Source organism: Acomys minous (genome assembly GCF_964271855.1).
Source record: "Acomys minous genome assembly, chromosome: 19".
NCBI lineage: Eukaryota > Metazoa > Chordata > Mammalia > Rodentia > Muridae > Acomys > Acomys minous.
Genome location: NC_140499.1, coordinates 7248519 through 7266479, shown reverse-complemented (window position 1 = coordinate 7266479; position 17961 = coordinate 7248519). Strand labels below are relative to the sequence as shown.

The 17961-nt window shown below is 47.8% G+C and overlaps 1 protein-coding gene across 2 annotated transcripts in view; it reads right to left on the bottom strand.

Annotated features, from left to right (window-relative positions):
* NCEH1 (neutral cholesterol ester hydrolase 1) overlaps nucleotides 1–17443 on the bottom strand; it is a 58281-nt gene extending 40838 nt beyond the window's left edge. The window contains exon 1 of one of the 2 annotated variants that reach the window (XM_084769326.1): nucleotides 17073–17443. In XM_084769326.1, coding sequence (XP_084625452.1) covers nucleotides 17073–17210 — 138 coding nt within the window. In that variant the 5' untranslated portion in view covers nucleotides 17211–17443. Of the gene's footprint in view, nucleotides 1–7209; nucleotides 7318–17072 lie in introns of those variants that run through there. The other variant, XM_084769327.1, reaches the window with a different exon arrangement.
* Nucleotides 17444–17961: the final 518 nt, after the last annotated feature.

The window sequence follows — 17961 nt, the reverse complement described above, 5'->3', positions numbered from 1 at the left end:
CCTGCTCCACACAAGGCGCTGGGAAACTGGATATGCACAGAGCAAATGGAACTAGAGCCGGATCTTTTACGGTGTGCAAAAACTCCAGCCAAACTGCATCGCAGACCTTGACGCGAGACCTAAACTCTGAAACGGCCAGGGGGAAACATCCTAAGACAGAGGCAGAGGCAACGGGTTACCTGAAAAGGACTCCAGTGACACAGGAGCTAATTCCAGGAAAGGACAAGTGGGAGTGTGTGACATTAAAAACCTTCTGCACAGCACGTGAGACAGAGAGACATTCGTCGGAGTAGAGGCACAGCCCACAGGACAAGAAGAATTCTGCCCGCTGTCCGTTGCACAGGGTTAATATTTAGAACACAGTAGGCACAGCCAACAAACAGAGCTGACCACCGGCCCAGAACGGAAAACCACTGGCCATGTGAGCCTTCCCCTCTGACTTTAATCACGCGAGCCCAAAAAGAAGTTGATAGGGAAATTGATTCCACGATGTTGACCCCTCTGACCTCCAATGTCATGCCATGCGTGGCTGTGCGTATGTGCTCTAGCAAGTAAAGTAATTAAAAAACAAAACAAAAAAACCCCACAAAACTAAATGCTCAAACCCCAAATGACCCATAAATAAGCTAATGAACCAAAAATAGCAGTTCTCTTTTTTTTCTTTATTTTTGAGATTGGAGTAGTTTTTCAAATCTGTTCCTTTTCTCCCTGGTTGTTAAAATAAGCCTCACTTCTTTCTTTTAATATTCTGAGCTTATAATAGCTTTTCTGTTTCAAAATAGGCAATTCTCAAAAGAAATACCTGTGGCCAATAAATATCTGAATAATAATATTCAGCATCACCAGCCATGGGGAAAGTCAAATTAAAACCATCACAATTCTATTTTGGCCCAGTCAAAATGGGTATCTTCAAAACAATGAAAACAGTTGGGTGTGGTGGTGCACGCCTTTAATCCCAGCACTCGGGAGGCAGAGGCAGGTGGATCTCTGTGAGTTCGAGGCCAGCCTGGTCTACAAAGCGAGTCCAGGACAGCCAAGGCTACACAGAGAAATCTTGTTTCAGGGGAAAAAAGAAGGAGAAAGAAAACAACAACAACAAAAAAAACAAACACAAAAGGTGTGGGAGGGGGCACCCTTCTATCCTTGATGTAGGAACACAGCCTCGCATTGTCACTAGGGAAATCAGGGTGAACACCCACAAAAAGTAAAAACAGAACTATGTGACCCAGCTGTTCTAATTCTACTCAACACACCGTGGAGACACCACCTGCATGCCCACACTTATCTCTGCAGTATTCAAAGTAGCTAAGAAACAGAACAGCTTGGACTCCATCGGCTGGTGAATGGATAAAGGCGGTACAAGTGTACAGTAGAATTTTAGTTATCAATTAAAATGAACTCGTGGGCTGGGGATGTAGCTCAGTGCGAGAGAGTGTTTGTCCAGCACAGGCAAGTGCCTGGGTTCAGTCTTCTGTACCAGATTTTTTTTTTAAGTCATAGCATTTGCAGAAAAAAATGGTTAGAAGTACAGAAGTGTGTGTTGTATGTCTATCTGACTGTCTGTAGGTCATAAAATTCGGAGGGGAGCTAAGCATCAGTGGTGAGGAAGACAGAGTGTAACAGAATACATGGGACATGACAGCAAAAGAGGGACCAATTTGGGTGCAGGAGGATCAGCAAGCTGCAGCACAGCAAGGCGAGAGGGAGGGCACAGGACACGGAGGAAGAAGAAAAACAGTATCAACATACACTTACGGAAATGTCATAATGAACCTATAACTTTGTATGCAACTACCAAGCTGAGCGTGGTGGTAACAAATTTAAATCCCTTTACTCAGGAGGCAGAAGCAGGGGACTCTGTGAGTTCAAGGCTTAGCCTGGTCTATGTAGCCAGCTCAAGATCAGCCAAGGCTATGGTGAGCTCCTATTTCAAGCTAACTAATAATTCATTTGTTTTTAAAAGGTCAGTTGTGGTAGCATAAACCTTGGAGTCCCAGCACTCAGGAGGGTGACACAGGACCATTTGGCATAATTTCACGGCCAACCTGGATTAAATGTAACAAAAGTCTGTTTAAAACAACAAGAACAAAAACCCAAAAGGAGGGAATGAAAATTATTAAGAGTCGATAGCAGAGCAAGGGAGAGGGTTCAAATCCCAGCACCCACACGGCAGTTCACAACTGTCTGTAAATCTAGTTTCAGGGGATCTGAGGCCCTCACACGGACACACATGGAGGCAGAACACTGATGTAAATAAAATAGTAATAATGTAAGAGTGGATTCCATTGGTAGAATGCTTGCCTAGCATGCTAAGAATGGTAACAGGCTACAGGCTCCAGCCCCACATGGCATAAATCGGGGTCTAAAGGAAGGAAAAAAGGGGAACCAGAAAAAGTAAGAGAGAGAGAGAGAGAGAGAGAAAAAGTATACTTTCTCATAAGCAGACTCCAGATATAGGCATACCTGCGAATAATAAATGTAAATGTGTGTGTGTGTGTGTGTGTGTGTGTGTGTGTGTGTGTGTGTGTGTGTGTATGGAATGACACTGACCTATATAGAAAATCTAGGCAGCCTATGCTGTCTCCCTCGTCACTTACCTGGGTGCCACTTGCATATCCACTAAGCACGAGGAGGAAGGCTATTTATAACTCGGTGTTATGAGTGATGCCCAAGACTGTGCTAAGGGTCACAGACCACGTTTAACAGTAGTTCATCTGACCCTTGTCCTTGAGTTTGGCAAATAGCTGCAGACTCTGTGGTTGACCAGAGGTGCCTTGCATATGCAGGGCTGTACAGGCACGCATGGTGGAAGCTGACAGTGACCCAAACAGAAGAGCATTTCCAGAGCAGGTAAAACGTCTCCACCCTTGCAAAGGAGTTGGCGCAAGTTCATGTGTGACCCGACATGGCTACCTGAATCAATTACTTCTCATAAAACGCCATGGCCATGGCCACGGATAGAGGAAAGGGTCTGTTGTTCCTGCAGTTATGAGAATAAGAGTCCATTGTGGTGGGGAAGCAGGGCAGCAAGCCGGCAGGAAGCCAGGGTGGGAGGCCAAGAGCTCGCAGCTTCAAACTTAGGGGAAAGCTGAGAGAGCAAACCAGAATTAGGGCGAGGCTTTAAGCTCCCAAAGCCAATGCCCAATGACATATGTCCTTCAGCAGACGACACCTCCGAAATCTCCCTAAAGAGGGCCACCAATTAGAGCTAAGTGCCTGAGCCACACTGGGACCATTTCTCATTTAGCCGTCCACGTTACCATGTGCTGGAATAGAGTCTTACAACTGTGTGCAGAGGCTTTGCTTCACTCTGTTAGTATAAAGTAGTCGGATTAAAGGGCTAGGGTTGCCACTAAGTTCCCTGTGTACTTATGTAGCACACATAAAGCCTTGGGTTCAATCCAACCACACTAGAGGTCACGGCTCCACATCAGTTTGGATCCAGGAAAATTCCACAGCAAGCTGTAATACAACTGAGGGCCTAATTTTGTTCATGAATACAGGGTTCACAAGGACTGATGAAATGAGTCAGCTTAGCAGTGTCCTGAGTACTAGCAATGGCACCCACACCACAGCACATGCGCCTTAGAGCAACATTCTGGAAGGGAGGCAGCAGAGGAGAAACCCTGCACCTGCCTTCCTACCATGCCACAAGGATTCGGGGAAATAACGGCAGGACTAAAGCCAGACCATGTGCACCCTCTCTTAGCTGCTTGTCACCTGCGCAAGTTTGAGCAAAAAAAAATTTAATTTCTCAAAGTTTTTGTTCTTGCTGTTCGGTTAATCGGTTGTCTTGCCAGAACTAGGGACTGACCCCAGGGTTTCCCAGGAACCAAGCAAGCACTCTGTCCACTATGCTGTATTCCCTGGTCCTCTTTTCCACTTTTTGCTTTGAGACAGAATCTCACAATGTTGCCCAGGCTAGTTCTGAGCTATTTTTCTAGCCCAGGCAGGTTTTGAACTTGAATTCCTTTGGTCTCAGCCTCCTGAGTAGCTGAGGTTTTTAGGCTTGCACATCAGGCCTACCTGAGGATGGCGTCTAACTCAATGGATGTGGTACCGTGTTTATGTTTCTCTTCCCTGTCACCCCTAGGCTCATATTTTCTGAAGCAGTGGACAATTTACCCTGTCCACTTCCTACTTAGGTTCTTCACGGGAAGGAAACAGGTATGCAGGGCAAAAGCAAGCAGTCTGGCTGACTGGCCCTGCCGGGTGCAGCCTGGCTTGAGAAAAGGGATGTAACCCCTGCCCTCTGTGGTCAAAGTTTCTGGGGGAACTCCTGATCTCTTACCCACTTATTCATTTAGGAAATTTACAGATGTTTGCCTTGTGCCAGGGACTTTTTAAAGCTAGGTACATAAGGCAGGGGGCAGGGAGGTGCACAGACACGCCCCTTCCCTCTAGAGATTATCCTAAGGAGGTGGAGGAAGACGATTTGGTTAGGGAGACAAATTATTTAAAGGCAACTGAGCAAAGCTGGGGATGGTGGCTCAGCATCCATGGTCCCAGCACCGGAGAGGCAGAGGCAGAGGCAGAGGCAGAAGAATGGCCAAAGGTTCAAAACCAGCCAAGCTACACAGTGAGATGCTGTCTGGACGCATAGGAGGAGGAGGAGAGGCAAAAATCAACAAGTGTGCAGTTGTCAAGTGGGAAAGGAGGGAAAATGGAGACCAGGGTGGAGGGCGAGAGGAGGGCCGGATAGGAGGAGGAGTCTGGTTAGTGCAGATGAGGCCCAGCTCTGTCTGCAGCTTCATCCTTTCGATGAATACACAGAAGCTTCTGTCTCAAGTGAGACGTCATGGCCACCAACAATTTTAGTGTTGGTTCAAAGTTTAAACAAAGAATGACACAACAGGACAAAGTTACATGATGTCTTTGTTGAAAATAAAAAGCAAGTAAAACTAAATGATGGAAGAGGAAGAGGAGGAAGAAGACAAGGGGGACAGGAAGAGGAGGAGGTGGGGGGGAGCAGGAGGAAGAGGACAAGGAGCACAGGAGGGGGAGGAGGAGGAGGAGGAAGAGGAAGAAGCAGCGGAGCTAACTGTATATTGGTAACTGAACCTCCTGTCTCAGCATCCAGTATGGGGGTCTATTCGACCACAGCTGCCACTTTCTCCTCCTGGTCACCTAGTCCTGGCTGTTGAATCAGAGTCGCTTCCTAGCCTTTGAGACTCAGCCAGGACATGCTCCACAGCAGCATCCGTAACCATACAGATCTACCCAGCTCACAGAATTCACCTGTGAATACTGACCTTCTGTCCTCAACAAAAGCATCATCCGCACTTCAACTGGGCCACTTCTGACTAAGCGACCTATGGACTTCGATCTTAAATGAGCAGGCTTACTGCCCACCTTTTGTGGACTCCCTTCTGAAGCAAGCAGAAAGGCTACTTAGTGTGTCAAGGGCCTCGATTTTAGCTGGGGAAAGGAGAGAAAAAGAGACAAAGAGGGATGGGAGGAGATCCACTAATGGGTAAAAAGACTCAGGTAGACAGGAGAAATGCATTTAAGATCCTATTATACAGAAGGGGGATTATCATGAACATTTGTGTGTGTGTGTGTGTGTGTGTGTGTGTGTGTGTGTGTGTGTGTGCGTGTGCATGTGTGTGTGTGTGTGTGCGTGCGTGCGTATGCACACATATAGAGTGTAGGTCCCCAAGCCAGAGGCATCAGATCTCCTGGAGCTGGAATTACAGGCAATTGTGTGCCAATGAAATAACTCACTGTGTCCCTCTAGATAATCTGGAACTGGCTATGTAGCCCAGGTTATCCTTGAATCTTCCTGCCTCAGCCTCCAGAGCCCTGGGATGACAGATGCAAGCTCCACATCTGGCTGGGATTTCTAAATGTCTGCTGATTCTGTGCTGTCTAACTCAGCAGCTGTTCCTCACTCAAGCACACTGCTCACTTTGTTCCTTTAACCATATTACTATTTCCCAAGACAAAATGTCTTCTTAAAGCATTTTAAAGACAGGGTTTCATGTAGCCCAGGCTGGCTCAAACTCATTACATACAAGGACTAGCTTTGAACTTCTGACTCTAACCTGCCTATGCCTCCCTAGTGCCAGGACTAAATGCATGCATTACAACGTCGTGTTTAAAACTGTAATATGCTCATCTTTGGGGGATGCATTGACAAGGTATTAAAGAGTTTAGAGATGGGGCAGCAGTGTATAGAGAGGGGAGAAATTGAATAACCTGGACTAGAGGCTTCTGAATACATGTGAAAGGACTATGGAGGCCAGTAGACATGGTTCACTGTTTAGCAGTTATGTTCCTGTAAACAAGTTTATGAACTTTGGCCCACCCCCACCCAGCCACCCCCATGCTAGGAACTGAACTTAGGACTCCATGAAAGCCCTCTATTTCTTCTCTTGTAAAATGAGAACATTACTACTTTCCAAAGTGGTTGCATATATAATTATCTACATAGATTCCCCCTACCTCACCACCTGCACCAAGGCCATGAGAGCAGGAGAGCTGGCCCTGACCCTCACTGAAAGCAGCACTCAGGGGAGTAGGCTCTGCATTTCACCTGGGCAGCACAGGAGTGCAGATGAGCTGCGCTCAGCTGGGCCCATCACTCACCACCATGCCACTTGGATGTCAATGTGGTGGCACTGGCACAAGAGAGATGCCCTTCTGGCCCCTACCTTGCCACCTGTGGCCTCAGGTGGCAGGAGAGTTGGCCTCACCCCTTGCTGGCTGCAGCATTGGGTGAGCTAACCAGGGCGGTGCTGGAGAGCTTACCCTGGTGGTGTGAGCTGAGCAGATCTGCTAACCATCCAGGCTCAGCTCCAAGGCTGTGAGTTGGTTCACCCCAACATCTACCCCATCTATGAATGCATGAAGGTTATGGTCCCACAGAACCAAAGCCACAGGATCTCCACGACACAGGATAGCAGTAGGATATCCAAGAGAAGTCCCAGTGAGGATCCAGCGTGACAGGGCAGCAGAAGCCAGAAGCCTTGAACCAGACCAATGACTCATTGCAATGAACATTTGCAAGCAAAGATTTGTGGACAAGAGGGTATACTATAAGACACACTGTGACACATTACTAGGGTGGAGGGCAGATACAAAGGCACGGGGAGATGAGTGGGATTGGGGTGCAGGATGTGAAATTCACGAAGAACTAATTAAAAGGTAAGTTAAAAAAGAAAAAACAAATAAACTAACAAATAAGAAAAGAAGTAGCAAGCTAAATACCTTTACCAAAACAGACATTAAAACATCCAGAGAAGGAGCAGTAAGATGGCTCAGCAGGCAGCTGCTGCTAAGCCTGATGACCGGAGTCCAATCTCTGCGGCTGCTGCAGGGGAGAAAAGGCTCCCACAAGTTGAACTTTGACCTCCACATGTCAAAGTTCTGACCGACTTGTGCCCACACACTCACAGACAAATTAAAGAAAGATTTTTTTAAATTAAGCATTCAAAGGAATAAAAAAAAAAGCGTCCTGTGGTGGCGTGAGCGTATAATCTAGGCACGTGAGAGGCTGAGGCAAGAGGAGGTTATTAACTTCAGGGCCATTTCGTATAGTGCAGCCCTGTCTCGTCAAACAGGAAAAGAAAGAGGGAAAGGAACTCTGAGGAACAACCCAGAGGGTGGTCACCAGTTACCCACCTAAGAGAGAAGGCTGGGACACTTTCAGGTAAAGATGGAAGCTTGCCAGCCATCTTTGAAGAAGACGGCCTAGAGTGGTAGCGAGTGTTTAGTCAAAGTCAAAAACAAGCATCAATCTTTTACAATATTATGAGGAAGTTGGAAATCCAGATAACAGCAAGGCTTGAAAAAAAAAAGCCTACAAAGGAAACAAAAGGCCCCTTGTAGCCAAGTTCAGTGTCAGAGGTACAAGAACACTAAGATCCTTGAGGCAGTTAGGGCAACAGACTGAGGAAATCAGAACTAGAAACTCCTTTGGTTTCTCAACTGTCAAGGTCAGAGGGAAAACCTGTCTGGTAGATAAGACTGATGTGAAAGACGTATGTGGGCCACTGGCCAAAGCAGAGGGGGGGGGGTCCCCTGAAGCATAGGGGACAGGACAAAAGGTGTCAGACACTCAAATGTAACACAAGCCCCCAGTGAGGCTGCAGTGGGACTGTAACTACAAGCAACAGGAAGCTGGGCTCGAGGGCTTGTGACTGGGCTTAAGTAAGCCTGGAGCACGGGGCCATTTTACAGCCCTGACTACTGGGCCGAATGTTGATGAGTCAAATGAGTGTCTTGAGGGCACCTATCTAGGTTTGACTAGGAATGGCTGCTGTGTTTAATGTTGTCCTTGGGGTCAGCAAGATGGCTCAGTTGGTAGAGGTGCTTGCCAAGCCGGACAAGTAGGGACCTGACATGATGGAAGGAGAGAACCAATTCTTTTTTTTTTTCCGTTTGTTTGTTTGTTTTGAGACAGGGTTTCTCTGTGTAGCCTTGACTGTCCTGGACTCCCTTTGTAGACCAGGCTGGCCTCGAACTCACAGCGATCCACCTGCCGCTGCCTCCCGAGCACTGGGATTAAAGGCGTGCGTCACCACGCCTGGCGAGAGAACCAATTCTTACAGGTTGTCCCTCAACGTACATAATGTAGTCTCACACACACACACACACACACACTTTTTGAGTGTCCTTGAGCTAGGAAGGAAGCTCACTGGTAGGTGCATGACTAGCCTCCAAGAAGCACTCGTTGCAACATCCACCCTTGCGGAAAGCTGGGGATGACAAGGACGACACTTGCAAGCCTAGCAGAGTTGGTGGAAGCAGGAAGATGAGGAGTTCCAGCCAAGGTCAACCTTAGCTTTTGGCCTGTTCTATATGCATCCTGAGATAAGTTAAAAGGGGAAAAGCCACAATGCAAAGACTGCCATCCAACCAACATAACAAAGTATACACAGTACCCCAGCAGGGAGCACCCAGCAGGGAGAAGCCAGTAGGGAGCACCCAGAAGCTCAAGGGATCTTGAGGTCACTGGACTTTTTTGAGCCTCGCGTTCTCAACTGACAAAAGACACAGTTAACGGTTTTGTTTTGTTTCTTTAAATAGATGAGGCAGTATGTGAAATCTTCCACAAATCCTAAAATGCTCCACAATCAAATCCTAGAGTGTTCCACAATGTACATGAAAGCCATGTTTGTTCACCTGGTTGGCTTGTTCTGATTTTCTAGGACAATGTCTCTGTAAACAGCTCAGCCTGGCCTCGAGCTGTCAATCCTCCTACGTTGGCGTCATAAGTCTTGGGGTATTACCTATGAGCCATGAGCACAATGAAAGTGCTATTTCTGTGTATCCCAGGAATGCCCTAGGCAAGATCCCCAGCCTCACTCTAACACCATATACAACGCCCCATTTGCAGTGACCCTCAAGTGCGCACATGCAGCCAGGTCACCTTCCAGCGAGCCAGCGTATCCAGCTGCTTATTAACAGTTCTCTGGACTGAGCCCAGCCATCCTCTCTAAGATGCCAAATCCCTCCCTTCCCCGACTAGCAGACCCTCTAAGCCAGGGTCTCTGCCACCATTCCTGCAGCTGCTGGCCTGTCCCAGGGCTCACCGAGGCTCCTTTCTCTCACCCACCCCTCAGCATCCCCAGCAAGGGCCACCTTGGTCAGCTGCCCTCCACACCACTCCTAACCCATGGCTTTGCACTGTCCGCTAGCTAACACCTCTTGCCTCGGATTCTACGTGAAATTTCAGTTTCTGACTACCAATGGGGACTCTTCTAAGGCTTCTGGGCGTAGCTCAGTGGTGTAGTGCTTGCCTGGTACGTAGGAGGCCCTGGTAACAGAGTGGGACCAGGAAACGAACAAAGAAAAACACTTGAGTGCTGGGGCTACCCTTACTTGGAGAAGTGCTGGCCTAGCATGGGGGTTGCCAGCAGTGAGCGCATCAACAGGGCAGGATGGTGCATGTGTGGTGCTTGGAGGGCAGACGCAAGAGCATTAGAAGTTCAGGGTCATCACTGGCTACATGGGGCTATTGGCTAGCCTGAGCTATGAGAGTCTTTAAAAATGCTGAGTATTGTAAAAGACAGGCTTGACCATGTGACTTCCTGCCTTCTTTTCTGACCACAGACAGAAAGCCACTCCTTGTCCAGCCTATGCCTCCCTCTGACCTCCACTCTGGTCTTAAAACTTTTAAGGCTCTAACTGGTCTAAGCCAGTTTTAGGTCCTCAACTCTATCACCACCTCTCCTTGGACCGGCCATTCATGTACTGTTACTCTGGGTAAAATGCCCTTTCACCTCTCTCTGGTAAGCGCGTTTCTGTTTTCTTAGCTGGTCCCTGTGCAAAGTGGATAAGGCCCCGAACAAGGAAGAAGGAAGGCAGCCTGGCCTTCACCCCAGCTCCTACACTCTGTCAACCTGAGCAAGTTTCTTTTCTTCATTTTGAGTCCTCACCTCTCCCACATAAAGGAAAACACTGTGTTGTCAGAGTGATGCAATGAAACATATGCAAGGCACGGAGCACAGGATCTGAGAGAGGAAGTGCTCGCTATATTTAAAAAGTCAGCTGTCAACACTCAGCCTTGCTAAGTGATTAGACAGCAAAGGAAAGAGAACACGCTCCAACGCCCGGGGTCACGCTCTGTTGCTTGGTCTCATGTAGCCTTGACCCTTCTGGTCTTCTCGCCTCTGCCTCTCCAGTGTTGGGATTATGGTGTAGACTGCCCTGCTCTGACTCCACTGTCCTTTCCAGGGATGTTGCAGGAGCTCATAAAAGCCCCATCTGTCACTCATGTGCCATCATTTGGGTAAAGCCTCTGTCACTATCAGATGGTCTATCACATCTCATTCAACGGGCAACTCTTAACCACTGAGCCATCTCACCAGCCCCTAGAGTCAAGCTTACCTTTAACTCTGATCAATAAAGTCTTGTTTTCTTTGGAAAAACAAAACAAAACAAACAAACAACAACAAAACCCAAAATGTGTGGCAAAGGTCAGCACAGGGGAGTCCTGCAGTTTCCAGCTAGGCTATAATTTCAGTCCCGCCCACACAGGAGCCCAGCCAGGCCTGTGGTTCAGGTGAGGTCACATTTCAGCGCTAAACATGAGGACACATCTACCAGCTTTGCTTAACTGGTCCAAATGCTTGGTCAACTATAAGAAAAAGAAGGGCACAGCCTGTGCTGCAGTGCTGTGCTCAAAACGGGGTAATCCACAGAAATGCCAATTCACTAAACTTTCTCTCACATTATGTCATGAAGAAGATTCCAAACTGGCCTACGATGGGTCTTTCTCACTGAACCTAGAGCTAACAGACTCAGCTAGAGTGGGTGACTGGAAAGCCTCCTGTCTCCGCCTCTATAGTGCTGGGAATACAGGCACGTGCTGGGAACACAGCCATGAGCTGGGATTACAGCCATGTGCTGGGATTACAGCCATGAGCTGGGAATACAGGCATGTACTGGGAATACAGTCATATGCTGGGATTACAGCCATGTGTTGGGATTACAGCCATGTGCTGGGAACACAGCCATGAGCTGGGATTACAGCCATGTGCTGGGATTACAGCCATGAGCTGGGAATACAGGCATGAGCTGGGAATATAGGCAGATAAGTACTGTATGCAGGTTTTACATGTATACTGAGGACTTGAACTCAGGTCCTCATACTCACACTGAAAGCACTCTACTTTGCTGTCTGAGTCAGCACCCAGCACCCACTAAACATTATTTGACAATACAAACATTGCAGCTACATAATACTCAAAAAAAAAAAAAGGTATGAGTTGACTACAATTTAACATTTTGTTTGTTTAGGAATCAAACTCAGGGCCTCACAAACGCCAGGCAAGCCCTAACCACTGAACTCCACGCACCTTCCCCCTCTCTTCCTTCATCAAAATGATTGCAGGGCACTGAGGCTCAAACTTGAGCAACAGCGCATGCCAAATGAGTGCTCTGCCACCGAGCCGCAGCTCCAAGCTGCTTTCCTTTAACACACGTTTCCTCCACGTCTTACAAATGGCCATGTAGTTGGACTAGGAGGAGGTGCTCAGTCCTGTGAAATGTCTGCATCTTTAGCAAGAGCTTTTTTGCCTCTATCCACCATGACATGACAAAGTCTTCCCTCAAAAGACTGGTGGCTGAGAAAAAAACATACTTTCAAAGATTTCTTCTGATGGGCACCGCAAACTGCCATGTTCTCGCAGCAGTGCTTACCTCTCAGAGGCCAACACAGCACCCAGGGATCAACTTTTCCCCTCCTTTTCCTTTTCTTTGTTTCTTTCCTGTTTTCTCTTCTTCTCCTCCTCTTCCTCCTCCTCCTCCTCTTCCTCCTTCTTCTACTACATGTATTCCAGGCTGGCCTCAGACATGCCTTGTAGGTGAAGACACCTCCACCTCTTGAATGTCAGGATGACAGGCATGTACTGGCGCATCTGGTTTAGGGTGGTTCTCAAACTTGAACCCGGGACCTCATTCATGCTTGGCCAATGCTCTACCAACTGAGCTTCAAGCCCAGCCAACTTGAATACAGAATATTTTGATTGTTTTGTTTTGTTTTTTCGAGACAGGGTTTCTCTGTGGAGCCTTGGCTGTCCTGGACTCACTTTGTAGACCAGGCTGGCCTCGAACTCACAGCGACCCCGCCTGCCTCTGCCTCCCGAGTGCTGGGATTAAAGGCGTGCGCCACCGCCGCCCAGCTGACTACAGATGCTCTTAGAGCTGGCTCCTTTCAGCCTTCTAGCTTCCAGCTGCAACTTCCCTTTCTGCCTGCTTCCTGACTCTCACAAACATGCTGCCACTGTGGCATTGCTGTCAAGTCTGATGGCAGCAGTCACACTAACATTTGCCTCATTAGCATTTGATTCCCTTAGACCAGTGGCTCTCGACCTTCCTACTGCTATGACCCTTTAATACAGTTCCTCGCGTTGTGACGATCCCTAACCATAAAATTATTTCATTGCTACTTCACAACTGTAAGTTTGCTATCATTATGAGTCATAATGTAAATACTTGATATGTTGAGACCCAGAAGTTGAGAACCACTGACTTAGACTTCGAAGCTCATCCAACTAATTCTTATGCCTTAGTTATATATGCTGGATTACACACATAGGTAAAGCAAAAGATGGAATCCATAACATATGCAAATAATATTCCAAATAAATATTTTCTATCGTTTATGTGATAGTACAGTTTGAGGAAATTTCTTTCTTTCTTTTTTGACATAAGATTTCAGTATATATCCTAGCTTGGCCTTGAACTTGAAGCAATTGTCTTGCCCCACCACATGAGTGCTGGAAAGATCACAGTTCTTTGATACAACTGAAATCACCCAGGAGACTCTCGAGAAAAGACTGCTTGCCTGGCTGGACCTAGCTCAGAGGCACAGTGCTTGCCTAACAGGGGTGAAACTCTGGTTCTACAGCTACAAAAAAAATAACTGCTAAAAACACACAAAATTCCCCAGAGTGAATGTGGTACCGAGGCTGAAAACACACAGAATTCCACAGAGTGAATGTGGTACCGAGGATGACCCAGGCGCTGGATAGCTGGAGTCAGGAGGATACGGGGTTCAAGGCTAGCCCTTGCTACAAGAAGCACTTTCTCAAACAAACATCAAAAAGCAAAAGGAAGCGAGAGACCTGAGCAGCTTCGAGGACCCCAAGGAAGAAAAGCTCAATAAACATAATCCCAGTGATCTGACACAGTATGCAAGATAAAAAAGAAATATTAGGATGGTGTAGGCCAGTGACAACAGAATAAAAAAGCACTCAAACTAATTAATTATTTTTAGACAGGGTCTAGCCTGAAACTCACTATGATTACCAGGCTGGCATGAACCTACGGAGATGTGCCTGCCTCTGCCTCGTCACAGCTAGGGAGATGTAAGCCACCACACCATGCAGCGTCGGATTTCTTGATGTTAGGAAGGGTGCCAAGCTTAATCTCTGAAATTCCTTCAATCGCTTTCTTAATAGAATCAAGTGATCTAAGCCAAGATTATTGGGCAAACAAAGTTACGCCAGCTTCATAGTAGCTCTCTAGGTTTTAAAGCTATAAATCAAATCATCGTATTGTTTGAACAAAATTGGACAATACTACAGATTTCCTCCATAATCCATGTGGATCTCTGTGTGAGAAACTCTCAGAAGGACAGACTATCAGCCTTGAAGAAACTCCCAGGACACCTGGGAGGCTGAGGCAGGAAGATTATCAGCCGAAGGCCAGCTTGAACTTCATAGCCAGTTTGAGGCCAGCATGTGACACGTAGCAAGAGCTGGATTCTAAAAACCAAAAATGAGGAAGAAAAAAAGCTATGGTCTGAACATCAATGGTAGTTCAAGGACTACACAGCAAGCTCACAGCCTGCCTCGGCTACATGACAACAACAACAACAACACACCCACACACACAGTACAAACAGGTCTGTAATATAAGCTTGGAGAACTGACAGGAATTTGGCCTACATAGTATATTTCAGGTCAGTCAGTCTGGGTTATATACAGTGAGAGGTCAAGTCTCAACCAAATAAACAAAAATTATAACAACAGTTGAGGGGGCGTGGTGGTGTACGATTTCAATTCCAGCACTTGGGAGGCAGAGGCAGGTGGATATCTGTGGGTTCAAGGCCAGCCTGATCTACATAGCAAGCTCTAGAGGTCAGCCAGAAGAATATAGTGAGACCCTGGGGGACAGGGGGAGCCACAAACATAACTGGACCAGAGTGAGGATGTAGCTCACTGTCCACTCAGGGAAACTGCATTCCAAGTAGAATATGCTTTCTTCTGGTCTGAATGGTCTTGTTAATATTCTCAGGTTAGCAAGGAGGTGACCAGAGTCACTCTCTGAAAACCCACTCAAACACCAGCATCAGGTGGAGAACGCCTTGCCTCCTCAGGGTCTGGGAGGGCCTGGTATTGCACTCTCCAGTTCCCAGCATGTAGGAGAGCCGACCATAGAAGCCCAGCTCACTCCTGCCCTGGTGGTTTGAACGCACGTTGGAGAAGAAAAGCTTTCCTCTAAACCTAGACTTTCCTCAATTGCTACGATAGGAAAGAGTCCTTCAGTGACCTAAACCATGAATACCTGAAGTGTCTCCACACCACCGTGGCATTTTTCTTTCCTTACTCTAAGCTACTAAAGACATGCGCAGCGTGCACCCTGTGTGGGAAGGATTGTAAGCTTTGTGAAAGCAGTCTTGGCCGGCTTTGCCCTTAGACACATCACAGATATTCCCTGAGATTAACCTTGAGATAGACTGGGTGGAGCCATCCTGGGCCTGGAATTCAGAAAGCGAATGGACACCGGAAGGTTCGCTCTTTTTTCCCTTTAACCTTTTTTCCCTTTTGTGTAAGCTAGTTGAGTTGTATAATAAAGTTTAACTGTTAAAAAAACAGAGCTAACAACCCTGACTCTCCACAGGCGTCGTAAAGTGCACACTCATTTCATGAGAGCTTCCGAGGGAAAGACTGACTTTCCTGATGGCGCGGAGGAGAGAAAACACCGTGGTTCCAGTACTCTGTTATAGCCTGAATGGTGGCTTGGCAAAGTAAGTCCAGCCCTTGGGAGGTAGAGGCAGGATCAAGAGTTCAAGACCAGTCTCACCTACACATTGAGTTCTGGGCCAGTTAGAGCTACATACTGAGACTGTCTACAACACACATACAGACACACACACACACACACACACACACACACACACACACACACACATTCGAGCTTATGATTTAAGAGCGTTGGCCCTGAGTTAATTCCCAGCACCCATACAGTCATAACTCTCTGTAACTCCGGTCCCGAGTGATGGAACACCCTCTTTCTAGTCTCTGCCGGCCCTGCACCTACGCGGCACACAGACATACATGTGGGCAAAACAACTGTACCTAAAAATAAATTTAAAAAATTAATGAATGTTCATATACTCTATTTAAAAAAAAACATACAGGAAGTGGTGCTGCATGCCTTTAATCCCAGCACTCCTGAGGCAGAGACAGGCAGATCTCTCTGAATTCAAGGCTAGCTTGGTCTACAGAGCAAGTTCCCGTACAGCCAGGATTACAGAGAAACCTTGTCTGGAAAAACAAGACAAAGCAAAACAAAAACAGCATTATGGCTCAGTGTTGGGCAGAGGTAGAGGGTGGCTCGGTTGTGGAAGAGAGCCGGGAACATCCATGACGCAGACTGCTAAAAAAAAAAAAAATATCACGCAGTCATGGCGTTCATCCTTAGCTGCACAGTGTGCTTCTGATACTAAAAACAACCCTCCTCCCATGAACTAAACCGAACAGTTACACTGTCCTCCCCATGAGGGAGCAACATACAGGGGCAGGAGGCAGTGCGGAGAAACGCCACCCTACAGGTGAAAAAAGGCCACACTACCCTGGTTCAGGCCAAGGTTATCTCCAAGACATCAAAGGACGCAAAACAAGTGCTGAGGAGGAAAACAGAAAACACAAGCTGCGAACAAGGACCTTTTACAGCCTTCTGAGCCTCCTGGCCTCCTTTAGGCCGAGCTGGGAGGTGTTGGGGAGGGGACATAAGGTCAGAGCGGTCCCCAGAACGGAGAGCTAAAGCCTGGGGACACTGAGAGGCTGCCCGCGCGCCCCGCAGCCCAATGGGGAATTACAATCTCTTTAGCTAAAAAACGTTTAACTCTTCCTTTGCCTGCGGGTGGGGAGACGAAGGTGGGGGCGGGGTGGTTTATAAAATACTGAAGGCTTTGGCTCAAGTCACAGCAAATCAAGAAAGCGGACAAGCAATTTAGGACCTAGGAAAGGTTAAACAGCTGTCACAGAGACGCCGGAAGAAAACTTCACCTGTTTCCAGACTCATATTTGCCCGCCGGCTTCAAGGATGCGAACACCCTTGGTGCCCCGGCTAGAGGCACTGCAGAAGCAGTGCACTCGGAGAAGCGGAGAAGCGTGGGTGACACCGGGTATTCCCATAACATTACAAGGATGCAAACACAACACCCTCCGAAGCAATGGGGGCAGGGAACACGGGAGACACGGGGTATCCCTATCGCTGTACAAGGATGCAAATGTGACAGCCCCAGTGGTCCCATGGGCAACCTGAATAAGCAATGGAAGATTCCTTCAGGGGACCAGGGACGACACAGGGGCACTCCTCTTGGCTCAACTCACCACTTGCTGCCCGATGCGGAAAGTGGCGTCCAGCAGCATCAGTTTCCACGGTTCGGACACCGAGCCGGGCACTGGGATGTACACGTAGTAGGCGGCCAACGCGAGCAGCGCGGCCAGTAGGACGCACGACGACCTCATCGTCCCCAGGCCGGGCTGTCCGGAGCTGACCGCGGTACGGTGTGATGGTACCCAGAGACGCCAGCAAGTTTCTGCCAGCCGCAGCTGCTGCCTTCTCGTGTTCCTCCTAAGGCTGCGAGCCAATCACAGGCTGCGTCGGGAGGAAGTGGGAGCGCTGACGTGCCCCCTCCGCGGTGTCCTTGCGGAGAGCTGCGGGTTCGCCAGGTTGCAGGAAGCACCGCGGTACTGCAGAGCCGGGAGGACGCAGAGCAACCCCTGGCGGACGCTGCGAGTGTGACCGCCTGCGATGCCAGGCTCCCTCTGGAGCGGTTCCAGGCCAGCTAGCCTGAGCTTCTTGAAACAGTCTCAGAAGAAAAACTAACAGTAACAAACAAACAAAAAATCAGTTGTCTTTCGTACTCTCTCCCTGCCCCTTTTAAAAGTAAGTAGAATCCTTCATAACACCACTGGCATGGGCCACAAGAATTTATAGCCCATAACTGCTCTCAGAGGTCTCTTTTTTCATTAAGAATTCTTCTGTGTTCAGTATCAGCCATTCAGTCACTTGAGAGGTTTGAACTCTGTATCTTTGTATGTATTTGCCTCACAATTACGGATGATGTGCTTAAGAATATACTGCTGGATGGTCTGTATCTTCTTTTCAGAAATACCTCTGCCCTTTTTCATCAACTTGTCCTTCAACGTGATATATTCTGGACATTTCCCTACTATTGATTATATGATTTTAAACATATTTTAAGATCCTTCGCCC